The sequence below is a fragment of the Bactrocera neohumeralis genome, chromosome 6, assembly GCF_024586455.1.
Source record: "Bactrocera neohumeralis isolate Rockhampton chromosome 6, APGP_CSIRO_Bneo_wtdbg2-racon-allhic-juicebox.fasta_v2, whole genome shotgun sequence".
In the NCBI taxonomy this organism is placed as follows: Eukaryota; Metazoa; Arthropoda; class Insecta; order Diptera; family Tephritidae; genus Bactrocera; species Bactrocera neohumeralis.
In genome coordinates this window covers 37,006,011-37,033,434 of record NC_065923.1, presented here as the reverse complement: position 1 = coordinate 37,033,434, position 27,424 = coordinate 37,006,011, and the positions used below count along the sequence as shown (strand labels likewise).

Genomic DNA, 27,424 nt, shown 5'->3' with positions numbered 1-27,424 from the left:
AAACATATGTACTTTTAGAGGATGTAACGACGTCTTAACAATTGCTTGTGGATTATCATCACTCCAAATGCTACAATTTTGTATAATTACTTACCCATTCAACTAAATATGGGCTTCATCACTGAACAAGATTTTCTTGTGAAAATCGGGATCGGAGGCCATCTCGTTTAAATGTTGTTCCGGAGTAGGTCTGTTCATTAGAAATGGCATATCAAACTATTATATAATACATAAGTCAAGTAACAGCTGTCAAACAGACCAGCACCGAAAAAATTATTGTCTCATTGAAAACCACTCGTCTAAAAAAAAACACCCGTTATAAATTCGGCTATAGCAGTTTTGTACTTTTGAGTAAGTAGTTGTAGCAATATCAAAACGATTGTTCGATAAGCTACACCGATTTATCATAAGAGCATTGGGCATATATCGAATAATATGGATATATAATTTGTTTGTTTCAAACATTTAATATTGATTTGGTATCTTATGTCAAAGCAATACTTTGATTGGCGACAAAATATTTTTTGACGACGAATAGCTAATTACGTACATAAATTACTCTGTAGTTTGTTATGTATGTTTTCATGTGATAAGAGAGGACATGTCAAATGATAACAAATTTGAGGCTAAGAGTTTGATCAACGTTATCAGCTGTCGTGATTGCTTAGTGATAGATTTTTACATTAGGTCACTAACCGCGGATATTATCTTTATATTACCTTCAATAAAAAAACAGTTAACAAATTTAACACCTTAGAAAATATATATGTATGTCATAACAGTGGATTAAAATCTGTCAAGCTGGAAACGGCTGAAATAATTCTTGAAATCAGGTCAAGTGTTGCACTAGGATTTCAAAACAAATATTCCAGTACACGCAAATGCTGAAATAAAAAGATAAAATTCTTTTCTTCCATACAATTTTCTTTCATTAATGTAGCAAACGCATCCATTGCTAATAAGCCTCATTGTAAACGTTGACCGCTAGATTCTATTTGAATTAAAAATAGATATTGTGCAACTCCACATAGCGGCCCCTAATAGCGACAATCTAATACACTCACATAACTAAATGCACTTCAGGTGCATATATAAAATATATATAAGTATGTATTAAAAATTTCCCCTCAGCACATAAACAGGTAACTCAAGTAAGGAAGAACTGCGGTCTTGTGGAACCAATCTTTAAATGTTATAGCAAATTGTAAAAGTAGAATATCTTCGATATATGACAGCCTGTAAAATATAAACAACGATTCCAATATTTTGGCGTTTTAGTTCGAATAGCAAACTTTATGGCCACATGATTTTACGCGCTTGCTTAGTACTCAGGCAATTAACATTTACGTGAACCATCAACAGTGCGATTTTTTACTTGTAGCGCTCACCACATCAGATTTAGAGGGTATTCTTACAGAACCCGCAGAGGTGATCTAGTGACTGATGCCCAGAGTATACTAAAATTATGGAGGGAACACTTTTTCAGCCTGCTGAATGGTAGTGAAGGCATAAAATCAGGAGATGATGTACCCCATTCCCCAATCGATGACGAGGGAGCAGACGTTCCATTGCCCGACCATGAATAAGTTCGAATAGCAATTACCCGTTTGAAGAACAACAAAGCGGTGAGGGCCAAAAGAGCTATTCAAACACGGCGGGGAAGAACTGATAAGGAGCATGCATAAGCTTCTTTGTAGAATATGGTCGGACGAAAGCATGCCGAACGATTGGAATTAAAGATGTGCTCCTCCCAATCCAAAAAAAGGAAGACATCACAATCTGCGCCAACTACCGTGGTATAAGCCTCCTCAACTTCGCATTAAAGGTTCTATCGAATGTATTGTGTGAAAGATTATCACTGTGGCTTTAGGCCTGGAAAATCAACAACTGACAGGATATTCACCAAAAAGAGAATCGAAACACATCACCTCTTCTTCCATTTCAAAGCTGCTTTTGACAGCACGAAAAACAGCTGCCTTTATGCCGCGATGTCTGAATTTACTATTCTTGCAAAACTAATACGGCTGTGAAAACTGACGTTGAGCAATACCAAAAGCTCCGTCAGGATCGGAAAGTACCTCTCCGAGCCGTTCGATACCAAACGAGGTTTCAGAAAAGTCGACTCCCTTTCGTGCGACTTATTCAATCTACTCTTGGTAAAAATAATTCGAGATGCAGAACTAAATAGGGAAGGTACTATCATCTATAAGAGTATACAGCTGCTGGCGTACGCCAATGACATCGATATCATTGGCCTCAAAACCGCGCCGTTAGTTCTGCTTTCTTCGGAATGTATAAGGAAGCGAAGCAAATGGGTCTGGTAGTGAACGAGGACAAGACGAAATATCTCCTGTTATCAAACAAACAGTAACTTTGAAGTCAGTCATAACTTTGAAGTCGCATAATTTCGTCTAGCTTGCAAACAGAACTAAAAGCAAGAACAACGTCAATCCAACCCAGAATATCTCTTGCCAACCGGTGCTACTTCGTACTAAGTAGGCTATTAAGAATTAAAGTCCTCTCTCGACGAACAAAAACCAAACTTGATGAATCGACGTTACGAGTTTTCGAGAGAAAGGTTCTGCGGAAGATTTGTAGTCCTTTGCGCGTTGGCCAGGTAGAATATCGCAATCGATGGAACGTTGAACTCTATGAGATATACGACGCCATTGATATAGTTCAGCGAATTAAAAGACAGCGGCTACGCTGGCTAGGTCATGCTGTGCGAATGGACGAAAACACTCCAGCTCTGAAAGTATTCGATGCAGTACCCGCCGGGGGTAGCAGAGGAAGAGTAAGACCTCCACTCCGTTAGAAATAGTACGTGGGGAAGGACCTGGCTTCGCTTGGAATCTCCAATTGGCGCCACATAGCAAAAAGGAGAAGCGACTGGCGCGCTGTTGAAAAATCTATCTTTAAGAATGTAATGGTGTCTATGGCAATGGTGTAATCTCCATAGAAATTGTTCAGAACTGTCACAAAATCTGATCGATCAAAATCAAGTTCTTTTAAGAAATATTTGGTATTTGTGAATGGTGTTATACTCGTAGCTACGATACAACCTAAGTTTACGTTTCTCCTTTTTTTCTTGTGCACTTTACTAGGTGAAAAAATATTGTGTCATTTACTTGCCTTACTTCCTATTTCCACAAAGAAGTTATTAATTATAATTAGTCAAATTAATGGTAAATACTTTACAAATTGCCGAAAGAAGCTTCCATGTTACTTCCAGAAGAGCACTATCTAACTACACAATGATTCTTCTTTACAACAATCTGTTTAGACTAATGGACTGTGAGGTTTGGGGTATAACATTAGTTATAGGAAGTTAGAATAAGCTGTAACAATATTCCAAGATCTTGTACAAAATTTCCATTTATTTAGAATCCTACTGTGAATAAAATTAAAAACGATTTTTCGTTGAAAATACATATGTATGTAACTACATATGTATGTACATATATATTAATGCAGAATGTGGCAATCGTTTGTGTTTGTTTGCGCCTCACTCTTCGGTAAGGTGTTTTGGAGCGCGATGCCGCCGGCGTGGCAAGTGTCCACAACCACTACGCACACGCTTTTGACGGAGAATGTTTATATTTAAGTGTATTTGTGTTCGTATATGTATGCATGCGTATAAATAATGCGTTGGAATGCAGCGGCCGTGGACCGAACAGCGAAGGTATTTTTGGATACATTGCGAAATTGTTGGCGCAATGTGTAATCGAATAGTTTTCTTATTGTACAATAATTTGTTTGATATTTCTTTGGAAAATGCATACGCCGACACTTGAAGTGCGAATCCACATGAAATATTTGCAGCCAATAGACACGAGCAACAATTGCATGACCTCATACACATAACACATACAAGCACTTGAGCACGTGGAAGACAAATGCGTAAATTAAATTACTAACGATAAATGTAAATTGCACATATTCATACATGCTTACATACATATGTACATATGAATGTCCCACACGGCGGTTCAGTCATAATCGGTGGCTAGGCGTCATACTCGCCGTCAGAGGCCCTTTGATAGCGCTGAGACGAATGTCGGCCGCATAAAGCGTGCCAACTGCCGAGAACTCTATTGTCTTCTGCCGTTACAGTATTGACACTTGCCAATGCACATACATTTAATGCAAAAGTAATAATTTAACCATATTGCCTGCTCTTATCGTGCTGCGATGGTACTCTTTACAATATGCACTGTAAATAAACGTATTTCCTTTTACATCTTATGCTGTTGTAGTATTCAGAATTCAAATAAAATATTTATGAGTGAAAGAAGATAAACACATTATATTCGTATTCATTATAATATTTCTTCAATTCATAGCGCATTCCTATCACCACTCATATGATACATGTCTGTATATATAAAACTGTTCTCTAAAGCATTAATCATCATTGCAGGTTATTACTCATGAGCAAGTTAGTCTCTGGCACTTTTCCAAAATCTATCATCTCTTAAAAATAACAAGTAAAACAAATAAACCCAAATAAACGATAGATCTTTGGATTCCTGTATTTGAAATAAACAATAAGCTTGTGAGTTGTCGAAGAGCATAAAATAGATAACTAGTGTATAAATATAAGCTCAACCGTTATCGACTATATGTTAGGTAGTGACAAATACCTAGAACAAGCAACTGGTATAAACCGAATAGTATAAAAAATGGTATAAAAAAAACAAAAAACGAAGCCTTCGATTAATCTATTCACTGCTCACTTTATTGAGATGCTGCGCTCTTGTTTCAAATTTACATGTAATAAGTAAGTAAAGACTAAGTTCGGGTGTAACCGAAACATTTTATACTCTCGCAAGAATCAAAGCGGGGTTAGATGCATGCATGTACCTTAGGGTGTGTCATTCTGAGGCAACCTTTTTTTTCAACTGGAAAACAGGCTAAAAACTTTCGAAAATGTGAAAAAGAAAGTCACTCAAAAGATGAGCTCTTAATATTAGTATTAAGAGGTGCCTGTTTCAAATTTTCTATTTTCCATATAAATTACATGGAAAAAAAATCATTTTTTTGTGTTTGTTGAAGTCCCCAGCAAGCAATGCTTTATATGCGTATAGGCAGATGCCCCGCACAACCGGGGGGCTTTTTCCATCTCTCATGTACTGGTGCTGCACAACTTTTGTAAGACCAATTCTGCTCTACGGTACAGTAGTATGGTGGACAGGCGTACGGAAATCTACCTACCGGAAGCTAATGGAAAGGGTTTAGTAGCTCGCTGCGCTGAGCATAGCGGAAGCTTTAAGAATAACTACAATGTCGGCTCTTGAATTGATACTAAACCTGCTGAAAACTTCGCACCAAAATCGGCGGGACGACTACAGGCTGCCCGACTGCCTTCGGGCATAGCTCGGTGGGTAATGCAGGCAATTCCAGAATCGACATCTATGTAAACAGCCAAGCAGCAATCAAGGCAGTAACCTCATATCATATCAGAAGTGTCTTGGGATGCAGGGCAGCAGTGGAAAGTGTTGCCAGAAGCTAGCATCCGAAAACCTGATCAACATTGGGAAACATGCATTGCCAATACGACGATCTCGACAGAAGCATGGTTAAGAGAATCAAAATCCGATGGAACGAGCTACTAGGGTACAAAACAGCAAAAGTCATGTGCAAAACGGTAGATCTTAAAGTACACAAAATTTCAAGATAGGGCTGAGAGTTTAAGAACTTGTACACTTTTGCCGCATTGGCAAGACTGGGCTTTAAGCATCTGGCGCAAGCATTCAAAAGGATGACTCCTCTTGAACCTAGCAACTGAACTCCTTCTGTATCGCAAAGGACCAAAACTGGTAAATGCGTGGTTTATTGGCTTACCAGATTAACCTAACCTATCTGTTATCAATCATTTTTGAAATCAAAAGTCAAGCACAGATCTTTGGATTCTTATAGCGCCCATAACGTTTCGTCTTTATTCGTAAATAATATTTTCACCGTATCGAATAGTTTATTATAACCATTATTAATATGCCCAATAGCCTCAGCCACGCGTGGAAGGAGTTCCTAGTTGCTTATAGAAAACGTACAGACTCAGCTTGAAACTAAGCTAGGTTAATAACCGGCGCGGAAAGTAGAATTTTTTCACTAAAAAGAAACACATGTTAGGACAAGTTTGCAGCGCAAATAATGTCAATTTCTTTGAACGCTGATAAAACTTGTTCGATTCGCTACTTTCTCACGTTTGGCGAATAAAAAATAAAAGACAGCATATATAGGATAGTAAGCGGTTATTCCACAAAAATTATCTATATTAATATTGGATACGAAATAATTAAAAAAAATGTTTACTCAAAGACTTTTAATCATTTAGCTCATGCCCAACGATATTGTAACTGCTCCTGAGACTCTTCGAGAGGAATGTGCGTTTCATAAAGTTTTAATAGTTTCTTCAATTCAATCCACTGCCTTTGACCTCAAGACCTCCGAAACATAAAAAACATTTTAGTGATATTTTCTCAAGGATAATCGAATTTCTCATAAGTTCAGGATTACTTTAATTGTGAAAATGTATCTTTGAAAGCAAAAGCCTTGAATTAACTCAAAAACCATGAATATTCCTATAGAACAACGGCTTTATAATATTTTTGAAAGTACGTAATACTTGTATATAAACAAAGCTCACACTGAGGCAATAATTTGACTCGAAGCGCTTTTTCCGTTCACTAAATTTATTAAATTACTCAATTCATTGTATTCACAGTTATTAATATACTCAATTTTCGAGTACTTGTTTATAACAAAGCAAATATGTGCATGTGAATGCTCAATTGGACTGCGTTCACACACGGACTCTTTTGTCGCTCATTATCAAATGTATATTCTCTTTTGGTGTCATCGGGCGATCGGGCGAACCGCCGATATCGAACCATCTAGCATACAGCTGCCACACAAACTGAACGATCGGAATCAAGTGCTAGTATGGAAACGTTATCATTAAACGAGGTTTCTTCTAACGATTTGGTATACGTTATTGTTTAAAACAATGAAGCAGTCTCTGAGGGAATTATTTAGATCGACTCACTATATTATATATCTACAATACAAACTGATCGATCAATATCAAGTTTTTGTATTGAAGACTTTTTATGAGATATCTTCACCAAATATTTGGCATGAATTATGGTCCGAGACAATGTGCATTCCCCGGAGAAATTTTTATATGAAAAAGGAAAGAATGCCACGCAAGCCACCAATGAAATTTGTGAAGTTTACAGAGACGATGTTGTATCAGTTCGTATAGCATAACAATGGTTCGCTCGCTTCCGTTCCGGAAATTTGGAAATTTCAATTTACACTGATGGAATAATGTCTCTAGCGGAAAAAATGGCAAAAAGTGGTCAATCAAAATGGTACATATTTGTTTATTTATTTATTAGTATAAATACGAAAAGACTTTTTCGACTACCCAATATTATATTATATTATGCATTTTGTATAATATGCAAAAATATATAATACAATTCAAAAGGTCCAACATATTGTAAATATTTTTCTAAAATGAATACTCTTCGTTTTTCCTCGTCCTCCCCGCGCCAACAAAAAACCGGTTTGTGCGACAAAAGTGTCCGTGTGTGAACGCAGTCTTACTCTGCAAGCGATTGGGAAAGATGTAGGCGCATGGAAACTAAACATAGAAACTGATAAATAAATAACAAAATACAAACTTTCTTCATTCATGCTTTTACTCGTGGCCCTCCATACACACACACACACACACACACATTTGTGTGCCAAAACGACTTGACAATGTAAACAGTGTGTGCTCCACTTAACAGCTTCGAGTGCCAACAGCGTAGCATATCCCACGGCGCGCATCATACGCACACACACACGAAATTAGACTAAGCTTTCATTTGTGTAACTGAATTCAATATCAATGACGATGGAAGATTAACCGAATTGCTGCTGCCACAAAAGCGCCATGGATGAAGTTGTCGCGTGAGCGTGTTTGTATATGTGTATGTAGGCTGTGGCACAAATGGTTGCGCCTACTTACACACTTGCCAACGCGTATATATGCATGTGTGTGTGTATGTGTTTGAATTGCAATGCGATTACTGCAGTGTGTTAGTGTGTCAACTTACTACGACCACAAGCAAGTATGGCGTCCAGAATGGAAGAATAACTCGGCAAAAGGCAAGCGAATATTTGTTTTTTTAGATTTACGAAAATTTTCGAGAGAGACGATGTGACTAAATATCCTTTCAAATAAAATCATTTCACTTTTTTTGTATTTTACTTTTTTTTTGTAGTTTTCTCCCAAAAAAGCCTTCAACTTATTAAGTTTCTTCCAACTATTCTTTCTGCACCTCTGAAAGAATAGTTGCATGAAACTTAATTAATGTTGTTTTTGCAAATTTTTCATCGTTCATTTGTAAGTATGTATGTACATACAAATATTCAATGTGTTGGTGTAGAAACTTTCTTCAACGCCGTCCTTACTGTCTTTATATCAACATATGCAGGAACAAAAGTAGTTATTTTTATCATATGTACCGTTACGCATACGTATATATAAAAACATCAATACACAACTAATACAAATACACAGAAACATGGACTCAGCTGCCTGCCACAGCACTGAGTCCAGTGGCCCACTTAGAAGTGTGTGCGCTGACATTACCGTAGGTTCTTTACAGACACACACACACACATACACGGACAGCTATTTACAACGTTGCCTCAGACGAGTGGCGGAGTAGGCGTACACGCAACGGTACAATTATGTGATAGATACAAAGCGTGACTTTCAGCAGCAGGAATTGCGTAGGGACACCATGGCAGCGGGATTTTAGGCAAAATTAGTCATGAAAATCGATAAAATTCCTTTGTTTTAAGGCTCAGGCTGCGCTGTGTGCAGAAAGGTAACAAATATTGCTGTTGTTTTTATTATTTTGTTGTGTGTAAAAATCGCACAGAAAGCATTTGGCGAAGGAAATTTCCGTTTACTCACCAATTATTCATGCGTGCACTCTTTCCGTTCCGATATCAATTTTAACGCTTTCACTATTTTTCAGAAATTCAAAAATATTTAAAAAAAATTTTGTTTGTTTTGCTTTTTTCACTTTTTCGTTTTGTTTGTTGCTTCTTGTTGCTCTTTTACATATACATATGTACACATATATCTGTTTTGCAATGCAAATCACGGAGCAAACAGCACAGCAGCACTTGGTGATTGCTTTTCCCAATTTCCACTTGATTTTACAGCGCGAATTTTCCTTTGCGTCCGCGAGGCGTCGTTATCGTTGGCGTGCGGGACGACGTGTGAAAAATGTATACAAGAATTTCTGTGTTGCTGCTGTGCTCGCTTTTGCCGTTATTTATTTACCTTTGCCGCGCGTTCCTCTGTCCAACTAGACGGAACTTTGTTTTGACTCTTTCGTGCTCTTCCTCTTTTAGCTTCGTCGTGTCTGTGGTCGTCGTCGTCGTCGTTGTTTGTGATTTTGAAATTGGCTCAAATGGAAAACTCAAAATGTTTCGTTTGTTTATGTTATATTCAGCGCTCACGTCGTTCGCACGCTCGTACATATGTACATGTGTATTTGTTGTGCAATGTTCGGTTTTCATTTGATTGCTCGGAAAATGTGCGCATAAATTATGCACGACATACATACATGTATTCAATCAGGTATTTAGCCATGTTAGGATAGGCAGCATTTAATAGAGCGGAAGCTTCCTTGCTCACGCTAAAAAGTGGCATGCGCAATGTCAGTTTCTTTGGAGTGGAGCTTTTATTGTATGCCCTTCACAACGTTGATGTTAAATTTTAAATTTGTAATATTTTATATAGTGATATCATCTATATCTAAGATCGAGTACAATGCGGAACAGAATTAAGTTTTTTGTAGCCTCATTTCGCGTCGTCTTAAAGAAAGTCAAAATATTCCCAGGTATCAACACGCGATACAAATACGCAAAACATAGTTTCAATCTCGGTTTCCTAGTAACATAGGAAATACATAAAACTTCGAATGTACTTCTTCTTTATTGTCGGCTACACCGCTTAAGCTATAGCCGAGTTTACAACAGCGCACCAGTCGTTCTTCCTTCTCACTGTTTGGAGCCAATTGGAGATTCCAAGTATAGCCAGGTCCTTTTCCACTTGGTCTTTCCAAAGGAGTGGAGTTCTTCCTCTTCCTCTGCTTCCGCCGGCTGGTCTGCGTGGAATACTTTCAGAGCTGTAGTGTTGTCATCCATTTGGACGACATGACCTACCCAGCGTAGCCGCTGTTTCTTAATTCGCTGAACTACGCCAATGTCGTAAATCTTCAGCAGAATCTTTCTCTCGAAAATTCGTAACGCCGACTCATCATATGTTGTTATCGTCTTTGTTCGTAGAGAGAGGACTTTACTACTCAATTGCCTATCTGCGTTGGATTTCGAAACTGACGTTGTTGTTGGTGTTAATGTTGATTCCAAGACAGATGAAATCATCTACGACTTCTAAGTTATGACTGTCAACAGTAACGTTGGAGGTAAGTCGGGAGAGTGACTACTGTTTGTTTGAAGACAGGAGATATTTCGTCTTGCCCTGGTTCAGTAAACGACCCATTTGCTTCGCTTCCCTCCTTATCCAGTCTAGGCAAGCGCGGCTGTTGAGGCCAATGATATCAATATCATCGGCGTACGCCCACAGATGTACACTCTTATAGAAGTTTGTACCTTTTCTATTCAGCTCTGCAGATCGAATTATTTTCTCCAAGAGTAGATTCAAGAAGTCGCACGATAGGGAGTGGACTTACATAAAACCTCGCATTGTATCGAATGAACACACTTAAATTCCAATTGTCGGGCGTGCTTTCGTCCGACCATATGCTACAAAGAAGCTGATGCATGCTCCTGATCAAGTCTTCGCCGCAGTATTTGAATAGCTCGGCCGACAATCCATCGGCCCCCGCTGCTTTGTTGTTCTTCAGACGGGTAATTGCTACTCGATCTTCTTCATGCTCGGGCAATGGAACGACTGCACCATCGTCATCGATTGGGGAATTGGGTTTTCCGGGAGCTATGACTTCACTGTCATTCATCAGGGTGGAGAAGTGTTCCTTCCATAAGCTAAGTATCAGTAACAATAGATCGCCTCTGGGGGCTCTACAGGAGTATGCTCCGGTCTTTAGAAGATCATTTGGTGATCTTTCATCAAGGATGTTGAATTTATCGACCGTTGTGCCAAAAATACCTTCCTTGCCCATCCTGGCGTTAAAGTCGTCAAGCACGCTCATAGAAACCGTCTTTAATCATATCGTTCATCCATCGGGGTGAATGCCAGAACTCGGTGTCTCCCACCACGAATCTCACACCGAATTTGCCCTCCTTTATATGGCTACTGTAGTAAAGGACCTACTCGTCTCAGTGCTTGTCCCGACCGTCGCACTTCTTGGACGGCGATGATGTCAGCCTCTGTGTTTACGAGGACATCAACCAGCTTGGCAGCGGCACCTTCCAAATTAAGGGACCAGACATTCCCGTGCATGCCCTTAATTTGTAATCTCTAACCGTAGCTGTTTAAACTTTTTCATTGGGACAGGTCCCAAACCCAGAGGGGATGATTCGTCTTCTCACTTTAGCTCGCCTTCAAACGGATGTTCTTTAGCTACCCAGAGAATAATTGGTCTAAGACCCGGAAGTCGTGAGCTGCTTAAGCCATATGTGAAAGAATTGTTTCTGGCCACTCCCAAGTGAAAACAACAATTTGGTAAACAAAAGTGTTATACGCTATTATGACATGTTACGGGAGTATAATAAACATTGAAGAGCTATAGTATAACCCTTATACCCATCCTTATACATATGTGTATAGGTATTTAGAAAACGATAAATTTTGTAAAATGATCAAATGTTAACACCACGAATGAATTCAAATTTTTAGCTCCCAAAAATATGCAATGTTTATACATACATATGTATGCCTATATGCTCTCTCTGAAAAAGCTTCGTTCTAAAATTATAGTATGCATACGCACGCTTGCGAGCATATTTTGCCCATGTGTGAGTGAAAATATTTGCTTTGATTTTCCCTCGTAACTTTGTTATCAATCCAAACAGTTAAATCAGAGAACTTAAAGTATGTTTTAAGTTCTCTGGTTAAATATGCTTCACGCTCACAAAATCTCGAACTGTTGGCTCCACACGAAATGTTTGAGTGAGGTAGGAAACATTCGTGCAAGACACTAGAAAAGCAACAAATGTTTTTATATTACAATAACGGATTTATTATACAATTCCGCTGAAATATTGAAGATATCGACTGAATTGTATTTTTGTATATATTTTTACTATAAATAAAATTTAAATAATTTATGTCATACATGGTTAACATATATGTACGTTTGTATAAATCTTCATATAATATATCGTTGTTATTGCAAAATCCATAGAAGCGTCATTAGTTAACCAAAACAAATACAAATTAAAAAAACAATTTTTCGAAAAAGTATATATAGAACATGTATTTATTAATCTCCCGTTATTAAATAAATTTGTATTAAATTTTCACGAATTCATTATCCATCATATAACACATCATCTAAACATTTTTACTTCCACTACACAGTGATAGGAGTGGTTGTCGCTATGCTGGCTGCTGCTGTTGCCGCATCCTTCTTAATAGCAATTTTTGCTACGCCACTGGCACATTCTGTTGAACCACCCATCAAAACTAAGAACATACCGTTATGTGCAACGGTTTGCCATAATTTGCCAATCCATTTGTCAAGTTTCATCACAGTTTTTTCCGCATTATCCAGTTGAAATTCCTCAACTCCTAAACGTAGGTTAGTAATCGTCAGTGAGTTTTCCAGCGCAATTTCACGTGCTTTGTTAATTGCGCTCTTATTCGTTTCCAATTCGTAGAAGGAAACACTTTTCAGCGTGTCCCCTGTGTCATCATCTTCTGTCTTTGCTATGATTTCCTTCACTTGTTGCTGAAGCGCGCCGTTGGTGATGATTGCTGTTCTTCTGTCTCGTTGGGATGCATGCGCCAAAAGATTATTCTTAATATTATCACCACTAGCCAAGCGCATAATGTCGTGTAAACGTTTCTTTTGTGATAGAATTTCGTCACCATACTCTAAGCTGTTTGCCAACTTCATTTTCACCAACTTTAAACTAGCCAACGAATCTTCAACGGAGTCGTGACCTATAATTAGAAGAAAAAATGTTAAATTATCATATTTAATTAAAATTAGATAATTTGCATACCATCTGCATTTTCTTGAATTGCTTCCTTTAAAAATGTCATAGCAAGCGTTTGTAGTTTGGCCTTTCTTCTGCGAATGCCACTCAAATTGAAGCACATACTTGTATCTATCACGTAAGGATGCATCATTTTCATGGCGTTCAAATCAAAGTTCAACGACTGGCCAACCAAAATAGCATCCGCCGGTAGTAATTCCCTTACTTCCCGCTGAACATCTTTTATTGTTTTTGTTACAGTTTTCATGATGCTCGCTGTTATTCCAGAGTAGGGCGTCAGGTAGTCAACAATTTTATTTGTTGGCATTACAAGTGTTTCATAAACGGTTTCGAGATCTTCATTGACGATTGAAACACGCGTGAGCTCGTTGTGTCCAACGACTGTTCGACACATTTCACAATCCACGCCAAACATTGGGCTGCTGTCCGTAACAGGTTCATATTTGTCCTTGGTAAATACATATTCTTTGAAACGGTTGCTAAGCTCACCACGTAACGGCATAGGGTAACCCTCATCCACCATTTGCAAAGCAGAGAGCAACAGTTTTGTGCGTGGAAATTTGTCACCTACGGGCAAATTGCTTTCCTTGGGTGCTGTTGCTGCTTCAGCAACTGGAAATATTGTTTTAACTAGTAACGTAGGATCTTTAGTCATTTCAACAGCCAACTCTAGTGAACCATGTTGTTCAATTAATTTATGTGCTTGTACATTCGTTAGTGGTACCTGTGCCATTTCCTCAATAATAGAGCCTTCCTTAAGTGGTGGCAAAACAACTTCTAAACGCGTCTGAAATATTTCATTTGTTTTGGCGAATTTACTTTCATTCGAGAGATAGTGATAAAGTGAAAGGCCCTCTAGTATTAAAACAACACTATGAGAAAGCCGCAACGGTTTCTCTAAGAAACACCATCTATCCGGACTGCATGGTGATTTTTTTCCGATTAGTGCTGACATTAACAAATGTTGAATGTCTGTTAGAAATATGGGTGTACGCTGGCCTTGAGGCATCTCTAGCGAGGCGCGTTGGCCGAATTCACGCAATCGTAATATAGGCACGTTTTCCAGTTCCCTTTTACGTTGTCTTAATTGGCGACGTAATTCCTTATACTGCTCTTCAGTAAGTTGTAATTTTAAGCGTTGTTGTTCTTCTGTGGTGGACGACACTTGGGAAGTGTCACTGCCACTTCCGTCTGTACTTTCACTTTTTGTAAGCTTAGGACGTTTTGTTTCAGGTTCATCTTCTACAGCTATCTCTGTTATTACTTTTTTTGTTTGGGACTTTGGTGGAATTAATTTGGCAGATTTCTTTTTATGTGTCACCTAAAGGTATATATTTATTTTAAACGTTAATTGAACATATACATATACAATGAGTAATTTTGCATAAACCTTTACAAAGCCATCGTCTTCGTTTGTAGTTGGAGTCTCGCCGGCCTCTGAAACTTGGTTTGTCGCAGTGTCTCGGCGATCATTGTCATTTAGTTGTACCAATTTAGCAAGAGCTAGCAACTTCTTTTTCTTCTTTTCTTTGCGTTCGTCTTGTTTCGATGAAAATGTCTTCATTATTGATTTTCTCTACACAATATGATATATACAAAATAAATGTGGATCAACAAATTTTTCTTTTGTTATTTTTGAAATTTCACGTGCTGAGGAATAAGATTTGACATTGCTGTCAATAAATAAATGTATAGAGTTGCCGTTGCTTTGTAGCAATTGGAAAATAATACCGAATCTTACTTTACCAACACTAAAGGTTGTTGTTTTGCATAAATTTACCGGCGTTAACTTAAGTTTATATAATATTTCTACTAAAAATTATAATATTTAATTGCGAAAATAAAACATAGAGCTTCCTAAGATATATGTAAAGTTCACATACTTTTTGATTTCTTATTTTTATTTTTGCTTTTCTTTACAAAAAACTTGAATTTTGTTAAATTTTTAATAACTTGGCTGTCATTGGCAATGCTGTGTATGACGTTTCTAAACAACGACAAAATTACATTTTCAACCAATTGTTTATAATATTTGTGTAGCCAAAAAGAAACATTTGTGACCGATTAAATTTATAATATTTGCTATTGGTTGAACACTTTATGAATATAGATTACAATTGAACGAGTTGAGAAATATAAATAAAATTTAGTGTATAAATAAAATTTGTGTCAAAGCAGAAAAGAAAACCACCCAGAAAATCAGTGTGTGCAATAGGGTGCAAATGAAAGCGAGTGAATAGAGAGAACAAAGAAAAACACTACAAAAACGAGAAAGTACAAAACGATAAGCTGCGTTTTACACTTTGTAGTGTAGTGTTTGGGAAAAAATAAAACGTGAATATTACTCGGCAACAATTTACATGTATTAAAATATTGAAACTATTGTAATTTTACCGTTTCATACGTTTACAACTGAAATACACCATCAAGAGTAGCATTACAAAGTTAAGGTCGTCGTGCCCAAAAGTTTTGTTGCTGTTTCGTGCCAGCGCCCATCAGCATTCACTAAGTAGTCGTCAAATAAGACCCTGCTCACATATTATCATATACATATATTTGGTAGTTGTGGAAAGGTGCTTGTCTGCAATCATGGCCAATACTTTAGAGGAACAACAAAGTCTGCGTGAATGCGAAAACTACATTCAGGCGCATGGTATTCAACGTGTACTCAAGGATTGCATTGTACAGCTTTGTGTTAGTCGCCCGGAAAACCCAATTCAGTTCCTGCGTCAATATTTTCAGAAATTAGAAAAGGTAATTCATACTAGATTTTTTATTTTTGATGAAAATATGATATGAAAACGAAAATACAAAATGTACTGGGTTATGGTGGTGGTGATGAGATGCGTAGGTGTCGACTGAATCATGAAATCTAAGCAGTAATTGTGCGCACTTATCATTAATTTCAATAAAACATATATAAACATGTGGGTTGACGTACATGTATATATGTATATGTAGACATGGGTGAACAAGTGTTTATGAATCTAAGTATATTTTTTATAATTAATCTTGATTATACTTTATATTCGATTTTTGCTTTTTCAATAATATTTTTTCTCAATTCAAAGTGTTTTCCGTAAGGTATATTTATCGTTTTCTTAATATTTATAAACTTTTACTTAAATTACCTACGCTTGAAAGAGAGTTAAATGTAAGGAACCATGGTGTTGGATTTTGTCACTTGAGAAAGTATATTTGTGAAATCAGATATAATGGTGCTTGAAATCCGTTTTAAATACCAAAACACGTTTCATATTCAGCAGCAGCAGTTCGGTGTTCCATAGCTTAGTATATTGTATTTCTATAGCTAGGTATTTCTAATAATAATAGATGTACATAATACCAATACTATTACTACTTTAACCTTGGCTGATCTCAATATCAAATTATTTAATCGCAATGTATACTTATGAAATCAATCCAAAGCACTAGCGTTGAAATACACCCATAGGACAATTTTACATCAAAGGAAATATTATTTATGTTTTTTGTTTGTTTCGCTAAGTTTTATTCTGAATATGAAGTATTAAAACGGAAGGTGCGCAGTTTAAAAATCAAATGTTCCACCTACGCACATGGAATGTATTTTGAATGAACAGTGATCATTTTCAGTTTATGGTATTATTGATGATATCAAAACAAGAAAAAACGTTAAGTGCGATTGCACCGATACTTCACAAATACAAAATAATCCACACAAAAACTAGATTTTGATCGTTCGTTATTGGTACCATCTAAAAAATACATATGTTTGGAAGTTGCACCGTAGCCCTTCATGCCAAGTTTAGTGAAGATATCTTGTGAAATAAAATAGTTTTCCCTACAAGGGCAATATAAGGGTTGGATTTTGATTGATCGTTTTGTAGGACAGCTATGTACATATGTATATACTTACATATACGCTATAGTGCTCCGATCTGAATATTTCCCTCAGAGATTGTACCTTTATACCGACAGACGACCATCTACTAAGCTCATCGGGCTGATCATTTATATACTTGTATATTGAAACAGAACTCAAACATTTTTGTTAGCAATTTTTGCAAATATTTTTATTATTTTTGTAATTTTACACATGATTTACAAACGAACATATTTAATTCTTTGAGACACTCATGCACAGACAATTCTTTAAAAATAATTGGCCAATTTGATTTGCATATTTTCTTTAGACATTTTTGCAATTAATCAAGCAAATCAACATTTGCTTGGCTTTTTCTTAATGCGCTTTTGTTTCTTTGCTCCTTTACAGTTAGATTTCGAAAATTTAAGCTTCCGTTTCTGAAGTCGTTTTTTATGTTGTCCACATTTTGCTTTCTTGACTTTTTTAGGACGCTTCTTACTTTTCTTTTTAGTTTTACCCGCGCACGCATTTGTTGCGGTTTTCCTTTTGGAGGAAGATTTTGGCTTCTTTTTATGAAAACTACCTTTTGAAGAACAAGATCGAATCGATTTTCTTTTTTTCGTTTTGGGCGCACATGAGCTCAGATTCGGTGACTGTTGTGCGCCGCTGCAACCCTTTCGCCTAGGCGCATAAAATGCCTTTAAAAAAGTATATAAATAAATATATACATATATATATATATATAATATAATTCGTTAAAAAAACAAACCTCTTCAATATATCGCAATCTCTTTTCCTTTGGTACCGCTCGCCAAGCCTGAGCACCTCTTTTGATAATTTCAACAGCTGTAAGGCCGCAATTTTGCTTTCGAAATTCGCGCAGAAAATTCAAATAGGGATTTCGCATTAATGGCCCTGGACGATGGCATTTGCCTTTTCCTTTAGGTTTATCTGTGTGTTTGTTTTTCATTTTGCACAGACTTTTCGAAAAAGTAAATGCTAATGATTCTATGCTTTTAGGATCCATTTCCTTTATTTATATATAATTATTTTATAATGTTATTTGTTAAAAATTTATTTGCACTAGAATTTAAAATTATTCTATACGAAAAATTTTCTTAATAACGAATTTCAATGCTCCGCAGTAAAATATATACTAATTGATAAAGTCAAAGGATACTAATATTAATTTATAATTACTATAGTCGATTAATTTATTCATTTTATCCTGCAAGTATTATATGTTTCACAGTGCGCAACTAATAATCTTTTGTAATTCTAGGAAAGAAATAACTTTCCTTATGAAATTTTTTGGGAAGGACCAAAGTCTGTTTATATATATGGGCCCCCTACAAGGCCTTTAAAAGGGAAATCGTAGTCAGTGATCAAAGTCAAATTGAATTTGGCAACGTATTAGGAAAATCTGCATTGTCTATGAAAACAATCGGATGACCTGTCGCCTTTAATGAACTAAAGATAGCCTTTATAGTTGGCTGGCTGATAGCCGCAAATACATAGATCATAAATAAGTAAATATGTAAATGTTCTTTAAATAAAAATTCGGTGATGACTGTACGAATATCGATTATCAACCTTTATAGGTTAAATATTGGCAAAAGTAGCATAATTCTTCCTGACCATTGAAAAGATTTTTTACCACATTGACCTACTATTATAATATATTCCTCTCTTTATATTGTTGTTGTTGTAGCGGCAGAAAAGGCATGATGACAGTTACCAGTCCTTGGCCGCATAATAATCCGGGTCCGTTCCGGTTACTTAAACTGTCGTGGGAATGGCTCTTTAAATTGTCGTTGGGGCCATTCTTCTAGATCATTCGCAACCCAGAATTAAAAGCCGCTAACGGAACGAACCCGGATTTTTATCAAACCATTAATTGATACATTTAATACAAGCATTGTACAGAGTCCAGTATTTTACTCCTAAAAAATTCGACATCATCGATGTCACTTAATGGTAGTTCTAGAATCCGGTTGTTTCTCTTCTGGATAACTTTATCCAAAACGAAGAAGCGCGATAGTCACACGATTCGATTGCAAGGACGCAAATCACTACCGTTCCCACGACCGTCGGGTCTACGTAACCGGGACGGACAAGGATTTTTATCCTGCCAAGGAATGTCAACTGGGCAGAACTCTCTCGCTACAACAACAACATCAACGCCATTCAATGAGAGGTAATCAGTGAGGTTGTTAATACGCTCACTTTGAATGACGTCCAGTACTTGTTTGAAGTTTTTCGTATCCGAAATTACACCGGTATACTACTGAATTACTATTTGAATTTAATATGTCTACAATTAAGGGCCGACAACTCTTGGTTTTGGCAAAACGATAATACACTGTTGTTTATGGCATTGTTTTTTCGTGAGTTTTTCGTCACATTTTCAATCAATATCGTGCCGCATATACCGTATTAGACTAATATAGCTCCGTGTGATTTCTGGCTATTGCTTCAGGGAAACCGATTTTGACAAGCTGTTTGGAGGATGAAATAAAACGTTGGCACAAATGTATTTGGCCCAAGAGGAATATATTTTGAAGAATAATTTATGAACAAAGTCCTACTATTTCTTGCTCATAGTAGTAATGATGTATCTCGCGACTTATTGTAGAAAAGTTCTCTTGATATTTCTAAGAGGCGGCTCCCTTCCAGAATAATTACTGCAAAGGCTTCACAGAAGAAACTGTTTGGAGAGGAGTGCGTTGTGCACCTTAACAGGAAGCATAAGGGTCTCACTGTACATCATATGTTAATAAACTTCAGCTCAAGTGTAATTCCAATGGCAGGGCTTACAGCTTTTCCTCAGTGACTTTTCATTAACATTTCAATTATAGAGTGAAAATCCTTTAAGAACAAGTAAGGAAAATCTAAGTTTGGGTGCGACCGAAAATTTTGTACTCGCCCGTCTTCTGTGGGCGTAAGAACAATGTAATTCCGCCCATCTTCAATACCAATCTCTTTACCGTTTCTAAGACCCGACTGTCGTGGGAACGGCTCACAGATTGATTTATATATTCGGTAAAAAGTCAACCATTGGAATTTAGTCGAAATATTCGGTAATATGGGGACTTAAAAAGTTATGATCGTTTTCCCCCATTTTCACATTGTACTTATAGGTTTTCGATTAACGGATTTCTTTCGACGTGGCAACAGTCTGATTTCGCTTATCTGTAATACCAACCTTCCTATAATGCCAACGGACAGGGTTACAAGTTCAATTCTTACGCAGAATTCAAATCTTCTCGTCATCATGATCATTCACATAGATTCACTGACAGTAACATTAATAAAATTTCTTATAATATATAGACAAATATCTTCGCAGTGTTTGTATACACTCAGTACTCGCTGCATAAACTAACTACTCCATATATATCTCGATTAGTTTTAAGTGTTCTACCAACAGCTATAAGTTGCGATAGTAAAAAAGTCTTATTTCATAGTTCTCTGTTATCATTAGTGTTTATTAATACTAACGAGTAGAATATTTTTAGATTTCCCAGTTCTATCAAAAAGTTGTTTTACCGCAATGTGGAACCAGCACTTAGGCAAGGTTATGAAGTTGGTAAACTGAGCAAGCTTTGTGCCATAAATCATCGAAAATATTGCATCGAGCACTGCTGTTACTTCTCCGCCTTCAGCTTCGTGATCTAGTCTAAGCTAATTATTTTCCACAGGAAACACATGGATTAAAAATATACAAAATTTTTTTCATTTATTCACACACATTTTATGCCAGACTACTAAAAACTACTAAACACGCTTACTCCATAAACACGAATTGATTTTTTTTAATTTAATATCACTTTCCTTGTTCCTAATCCCGCGTCGACTAAATTCTGCAGCTTTTTCTCTTTCTACGTTTGCAGCCCCGGCGTTTTGGACGCCGTTTCTTGGCGCAACGCCTCCTCTTAGGTCTGCGTCTGCGGGCACATCTCGCCTTTCTTCTGCGACGTTTTTTCGCACAAGGATTCGGGCATACTATACAAGTGTCTTGGAATGGCGTCACGCGCATTTGTGTCGGCTGCGCGGGTAACGGTGCCGGTGGTGGTGGTGGTGGCTTCCTTTTCTTCGGTGCATAAAAAGCCTATGGTAAATACTTAGATTGAACTTAATGATGGATCAGACAAAATTCACACTAACCTCTTCTATATACTGCAATTTGTCCTCCTTGGGCATACTTTTCCACTCCCTGGCACCGCGACGTATAATCTCGACCGCCGATAGCCCAGTATTGCGCAAACGGAATTCTCTTAAAAAGTTTAAATATGGATTCCGATGAAGTGTTCCGCTAGGCCGGTGACATTTTCCATTTCTCGTTTTCAAAAAAGCTGTTTTAGATGGCGGTTTAGGCGTCGATAATGTTTTTTGTATTTCCATTTAAATTTTTTTATAATAAAATGTATACATATGTATTTATAATTCAATATTTTTACACTAGAATTTGTAATGCTTGTGAAAAATGAATGAAATGAAAATGTAATATCAAGAAAAAATATTGAAAATATTTTCAAATGCTTTGTGGTAAATTATTTCCCAATTATATGAGTGCTAAACATGTAAAGTGTTATAATGTGTAATGATACCGTATAATAGGTAAATTGAAAAGTTCCCGGCCTGACACATAGATGGCGCTACTCGAATTGAATTGATGTTTAGTTACCCGGTTTTCCCCAAAAACCATTATTTTATCAACTCCCGAATTTCTTTTGAAACCATTTTTTTCACAATAAAAGTTGCTTCATTCAAAGTGATATAATACACAAGCTAATGATCCGGGTAACTAAAAATAATATGAATTCAATTCGAGTAGCGCCATCTATGTGTCAGGCCGGGAACTTTTCAATTTACCTATTATACGGTATCATTACCTATTATAACACTTTACATGTTTAGCACTCATATAATTGGGAAATAATTTACCACAAAGCATTTGAAAATATTTTCAAGATTTTTTCTTGATATTACATTTTGATTTCATTCATTTTTCACAAGCATTACAAATTCTAGTGTAAAAATATTGAATTATAAATACATATGTATATATTTTATTATAAAAAAATTTAAATGGAAATACAAAAAACATTATCGACGCCTAAACCGCCATCTAAAACAGCTTTTTTGAAAACGAGAAATGGAAAATGCCACCGGCCTAGCGGGACACTTCATCGGAATCCATATTTAAACTTTTTAAGAGAATTCCGTTTGCGCAATACTGGGCTATCGGCGGTCGAGATTATACGTCGCGGTGCCAGGGAGTGGAGAAATATGCCCAAGGAGGACAAACTGCAGTTTATTGAAGAGGTTAGTGTGAATTTTGTCTGATCCATCATTAAGTTCAATCTAAGTATTTACCATAGGCTTTTTATGCACCGAAGAAAAGGAAGCCACCACCACCACCACCGGCACCGTTACCCGCGCAGCCGACACAAATGCGCGTGACGCCATTCCAAGACACTTGTATAGTATGCCCGAATCCTTGTGCGAAAAAACGTCGCAGAAGAAAGGCGAGATGTGCCCGCAGACGCAGACCTAAGAGGAGGCGTTGCGCCAAGAAACGGCGTCCAAAACGCCGGGGCTGCAAACGTAGAAAGAGAAAAAGCTGCAGAATTTAGTCGACGCGGGATTAGGAACAAGGAAAGTGATATTAAATTAAAAAAAATCAATTCGTGTTTATGGAGTAAGCGTGTTTAGTAGTTGTTAGTAGTCTGGCATAAAATGTGTGTGAATAAATGAAAAAAATTTTGTATATTTTTAATCCATTTGTTTCCTGTGGAAAATAATTAGCTTAGACTAGATCACGAAGCTGAAGGCGGGGAAGTAACAGCAGTGCTCGATGCAGTATTTTCGATGATTTATGGCACAAAGCTTGCTCAGATTACCAACTTCATAACCTTGCCTAAGTGCTGGTTCCACATTTCGGTAAAACAACTTTTTGATAGAACTGGGAAATCTAAAAATATTCTACTCGTTAGTATAATAAACTAATAATGATAACAGAGAACTATGAAATAAGACTTTTATAGTATTGCAACTTGTAGCTGTTGGTAGAACACTTAAAACTAATCGAGATATGTATGGAGTAGTTAGTTTATGCCACGAGTACTGAGTGTATACAAACACTGCGAAGATATTTGTCTATATATAAGAAATTTTATTAATGTTACTGTCAGTGAATCTATGTGAATGATCATGATGACGAGAAGATTTGAATTCTGCGTAAGAATTGAACTTGTAACCCTGTCCGTTGGCATTATAGGAAGGTTGGTATTACAGAAAAGCGAAATCAGACTGTTGCCACGTCGAAAGAAATCCGTTAATCGAAAACCTATAAGTACAATGTGAAAATGGGGGAAAGCGATCATAACTGTTTAAGTTCCCATATTCCCGAATATTTGGACTAAATGCCAATGGTTGACTTTTTACCGAATATTTAAATCAATCTGTGAGCCGTTCCCACGACAGTCGGGTCTTAGAAGCGGTAACGAACCCGGATTACTATACGGCCAAGGACTGTCAACTCGTCACCGTTTCTCGAATTTTTCCAGGAATGTTTTCTACCGTTATAACAATAACAACATTAATATGTGAGTCATATTATTGAAATTCGAAGAGAATTTTTTATGATAATAGCATGCCACGGTGTCTAAAGCGGATAAAAACTCGTCAAAATCTCCCTGACGTTATACTGTATATGAATATTGGTCAATATATCAGTTATCTTAAATACATTCAAAGAGCTGCATTTTCCGGTAATATTATACTTGTGTATGGTAAAACTGAATACAGTCAGACCGTTGACTTTTAATGGAATTTTATAAGCATAATATTATTTAACGATAAATATGAATAAAATCGGTCTAGACTTTGCTCTAAATATCATATCCCTCATAATATTTACGATGGCTTGAAATATAATTGAGATATATGGATGAAATTTGGAGACCGAAGGCGTCTGTATTTTGGGATGCGCATATGATAATTTTTATTGACTACCTTAAAACAGGAAATACCATCAACAGCAACTTTATATAGCTTAATTGGCGTTATTGGCCAGTTGAAGGACGAAATTGCCGAAAAACGGTCGCATTCGAAAAAAAGAAAGAGCTGTTTCACCAAGCCAAGTAACGTGTCACCAGTTAGTGAAAACGACAGCAAAAATCTTTGAATTAGGTTTCAAATTGCTACCGCTTCTACCGTTTCACCAGATCTGGCGCCTCAGCAGCTATTTCCTGTTTTTTTGTCTAATGCAAAAATGAGCACCGAAACTGAGGTCACTGAGGTCTATGAAGTCTATGAGGCAAAGGAGAAATCATACTACAAAAATAGTAACGATAAATTGGAGGTTCCCTTGGAAGGGAAGGTTGAGTACTCGTGAAGTCGCGAATAATCCTACTTGGACTGCTGATCCCTTGTGTTATCATTGCGGCGATGTGAGCTTTGCAGTTTGGGTCAGAAGGTTTTAGCAACTTCACAAGTGCTGGTTGCTGATCAACGTTTGTTGAGCTCGAGCGAAAATCATAGATCTAGCGCCCGAATGCACGAAGGCAGGAAAATCTCTGTTCGTTCCCAACCTGCTGAATTTAGGGTATGGCTGAGTTTTTCGGTATGCTCATCGGCTTTACAATTTCCGTCGATTCCGGTGTGCCTTGCCCCAGACAACTTTAATATGCAAATAACTTGATGTTACTGTTAGTGAGATCACGCACTTTTTGGCTAGCTTTCAGCTCACTGTTAGAGAGCTCAATGGCTGTATAGCAGCTCTGCTATTTCGTTGGATGTGTCTTCTTCTTCTTCTTAATTGGCGTAGAAACCGCTTAAGCGATTATAGCCGAGTTAACAACAGCGCGCCAGTCGTTTCTTCTTTTCGCTACGTGGCGCCAATTGGATATTCCAAGCGAAGCCAGGTCCTTCTCCACTTGGTCCTTCCAACGGAGTGGAGGTCTTCCTCTTCCTCTGCTTCCCCCGGCGGGTACTGCGTCGAATACTTTCAGAGCTGGAGTGTTTTCGTCCATCCGGACAACATGACCTAGCCAGCGTAGCCGCTGTCTTTTAATTCGCTGAACTATGTCGATGTCGTCGTATATCTCGTACAGCTCATCGTTCCATCGAATGCGGTATTCGCCGTGGCTAACGCGCAAAGGACCATAAATCTTTCGCAGAACTTTTCTCTCGAAAACTCGCAACGTCGACTCATCCGTTGTTGACATCGTCCAAGACTCTGCACCATACAGCAGGACGGGAATTATGAGTGCATCCGAGGCTGGTTATAGCTCTTCACTGGGGGTGTTTTTTTACGTGGCGGGTCCCAAACCCAGCGCACAACCCTTGTAGGGGATGTTTCGCCTTCTCACTTTAGCTCGCCTTCGAACGGATGTTCTTAGGCTACCCAGAGGATACTTGGTCAAAGACCGGAAGTAGTGAGCTGCTTGAGCCATGTGTAAAAGAATCGTTTCTGGCCATTCCCAAGTGAATGGCGATCAGAGAACTTTCCTCACTTGCGTGAACTTCTACACATGACTCCATCCTCCGTTGGATGTATACTTCTTTAAAAAAAAGTCGCACTTCGGAGAAGTACATCTGCTGCTACCTTTATGGCTGCCACTTCTGCTTGAGAGATATTACAGTCCGTGACTAGAGATATATAGTATGTATTACCAAAAGAATGCAGGAGGAGATCCGTAACTTAAGTTTTGAACACATTGATTATTGATAATTTTCCCAGTATTGTCCCTTTAAACTATATTCTAGGTATGTCCGTTCGTAAACCTTTAAAAAGGTGATCTGTTAGAAATCCCGCTTCTTGTCTGTTTTTAAGACATTTTTGGTTGCGATTAGCTTTTCGGTGCCTTCACATGATATTAGATTTGAAGAAGCAGACTTGCGAGAATTTGTAAAATTGCTGCCGCTTGTCTCTAAATTCGCTGAACTATGCCAATGGCGTCATATATCTCTTACAGCTCATTATCCATCGAATGCGATACTCGCCGTTGCCAATGCGCAAGGCCCTTAAATTTTCCGCAGAACCTTTCTCTTGAAAACCCGTAACGTCTACTCAAGAGATGTTGTCATCCTCCATGCCTTTGCACCATATAGCAGGACGAGAATAAGGAGCTACTTATAGAGTTTGGTCTTTGTTCGTCGTGAGAGGAGTTTACTACTCAATTTCCTACTCAGTCCGAAGTCCTGTTGGTAAGCGTTATTCTGCGTTGGTTTTCGAAGCTGACATTGTTGTTGGTGACTGGTTCCAAGATAGACGAAATTATCTACGAATTCGAAGTTATTAGTTTTTTTGATAATAAGCGATATTTCGTCTTGTCCTCGTTCACAACCAGACCCATACTCTTCGCTTCCTTATGCAATGTGGAGAAAGCAAAACTAACGGCGCGGATGTTGAGACCAATAACATCAATATCATCGGCGTACGCCAGCAGCTGTTCACTCTTATAAAAGGATTATGCCTCCTCGTTTCAGCTCCATAAGCTAGTCCCTCAGTTTTTGAGATATCGATATGAAGTTTGCACAAATATGGGAGGCACAATCAAGCAGCATAAAGCAGCCCTAGGAACGATCGAAATCAGAGGATACTTGGTCTAAGACCGGCAGCTGCTTGAGCCATATCTAAAATAATCGTTTCTGGCCACTCCCAAGTGAATGGCGCTCAGAGAACTTTCTTCAATTGCGTCAACTTCTACATATGGCTCCATCCTCCAAAGTTTAGAAAACCAAACTGAGGATACCTAAATCAAGTAACAGCTGTCAAAAGGACTAACTTCGAAAAGAGTATGGCCTCATTGAAAACCACTCTTTATATTAAGTCGGTCACAATGAGGATACAAATAGATTTAACTAAGACTTCTGATTTGGAAAACTTTTTTATTTGATCCGGTATCTTCACTAAATTTTACACGGATTATTCTCCAAGACCACAATATAATCTCCGATGAAATTGTTGAAATTGAACTACCATAGCATATAGCTCCCACACAAACTGATTCATCAAAGTAAAGTTCTTGTAATAAAACTTGATCTGTTAAAGGTATTAAAGCTTCGGTGTAGCCGAAAAGTTCAACTTCAAAAGTGTATTTAGCAAAACTTGTATGTATTTTTCACCACTTGCACAACTTTTTCGCCGCCACTGTACTCTCAACTGTTTCACACTTGATTAATTTTTAAACGCCACAAATTCTATCCATTAATACCGTTATTAAAAAATAACGAAACCCCTAAAAATATCCTGTCACTCATACAACTCATATTCGCTCGCTCATTGTGTATTTATTTTTATTTACCGTGGCATTACTTTGTTGTTGGAGTAGAAACCACCTGTTA

General features: G+C 37.5%; 5 protein-coding genes across 8 annotated transcripts in view; 2 read left to right on the top strand and 3 right to left on the bottom strand.

The window, feature by feature from the left end:
• Nucleotides 1-9,360, bottom strand: part of LOC126761387 (uncharacterized) — a 33,451-nt gene extending 24,091 nt beyond the window's left edge. The window contains exon 1 of the mRNA XM_050477497.1: nucleotides 8,981-9,360. The gene's annotated coding sequence lies outside the window, so the exon portion shown is untranslated. The remainder of the gene's footprint in view (nucleotides 1-8,980) is intronic.
• Nucleotides 9,361-12,448: 3,088 nt separating this feature from the next.
• On the bottom strand, nucleotides 12,449-14,917 carry LOC126763320 (uncharacterized). Its single transcript, XM_050480676.1, has 3 exons — nucleotides 14,612-14,917; nucleotides 13,228-14,542; nucleotides 12,449-13,165 (listed from the first exon to the last, which is right to left on the bottom strand). The coding sequence occupies exons 1-3, from the start codon at nucleotides 14,783-14,785 to the stop codon at nucleotides 12,573-12,575; spliced, it is 2,082 nt and encodes a 693-aa protein (XP_050336633.1). The 5' UTR covers nucleotides 14,786-14,917; the 3' UTR covers nucleotides 12,449-12,572.
• Nucleotides 14,918-15,231: 314 nt separating this feature from the next.
• Nucleotides 15,232-27,424, top strand: part of LOC126763321 (cAMP-dependent protein kinase type I regulatory subunit) — a 60,067-nt gene continuing 47,874 nt past the window's right edge. The window contains exons 1-2 of one of the 2 annotated variants that reach the window (XM_050480679.1): nucleotides 15,232-15,730; nucleotides 15,785-15,975. In XM_050480679.1, the coding sequence (XP_050336636.1) occupies nucleotides 15,811-15,975 (165 nt within the window). In that variant the 5' untranslated portion in view covers nucleotides 15,232-15,730; nucleotides 15,785-15,810. Of the gene's footprint in view, nucleotides 15,976-27,424 lie in introns of both variants that reach the window. The other variant, XM_050480686.1, reaches the window with a different exon arrangement.
• On the bottom strand, nucleotides 20,782-21,583 carry LOC126763323 (protamine-like). 2 transcript variants are annotated; one of them, XM_050480690.1, is made up of 2 exons: nucleotides 21,236-21,583; nucleotides 20,782-21,161 (listed from the first exon to the last, which is right to left on the bottom strand). In XM_050480690.1, exons 1-2 carry the CDS (start codon nucleotides 21,470-21,472, stop codon nucleotides 20,925-20,927), a joined length of 474 nt encoding a protein of 157 aa, XP_050336647.1. In that variant the 5' UTR covers nucleotides 21,473-21,583; the 3' UTR covers nucleotides 20,782-20,924. The 2 variants fall into 2 exon arrangements, with proteins under 2 accessions (XP_050336647.1, XP_050336646.1); XM_050480689.1 differs by having other exon boundaries at nucleotides 20,782-21,179; nucleotides 21,236-21,578.
• LOC126763322 (protamine-like) lies at nucleotides 22,057-22,850 on the top strand. Of its 2 annotated transcripts, none has more exons than XM_050480688.1 (2): nucleotides 22,057-22,396; nucleotides 22,471-22,850. In XM_050480688.1, exons 1-2 carry the CDS (start codon nucleotides 22,160-22,162, stop codon nucleotides 22,705-22,707), a joined length of 474 nt encoding a protein of 157 aa, XP_050336645.1. In that variant the 5' UTR covers nucleotides 22,057-22,159; the 3' UTR covers nucleotides 22,708-22,850. The 2 variants fall into 2 exon arrangements, with proteins under 2 accessions (XP_050336645.1, XP_050336644.1); XM_050480687.1 differs by having other exon boundaries at nucleotides 22,060-22,396; nucleotides 22,453-22,850.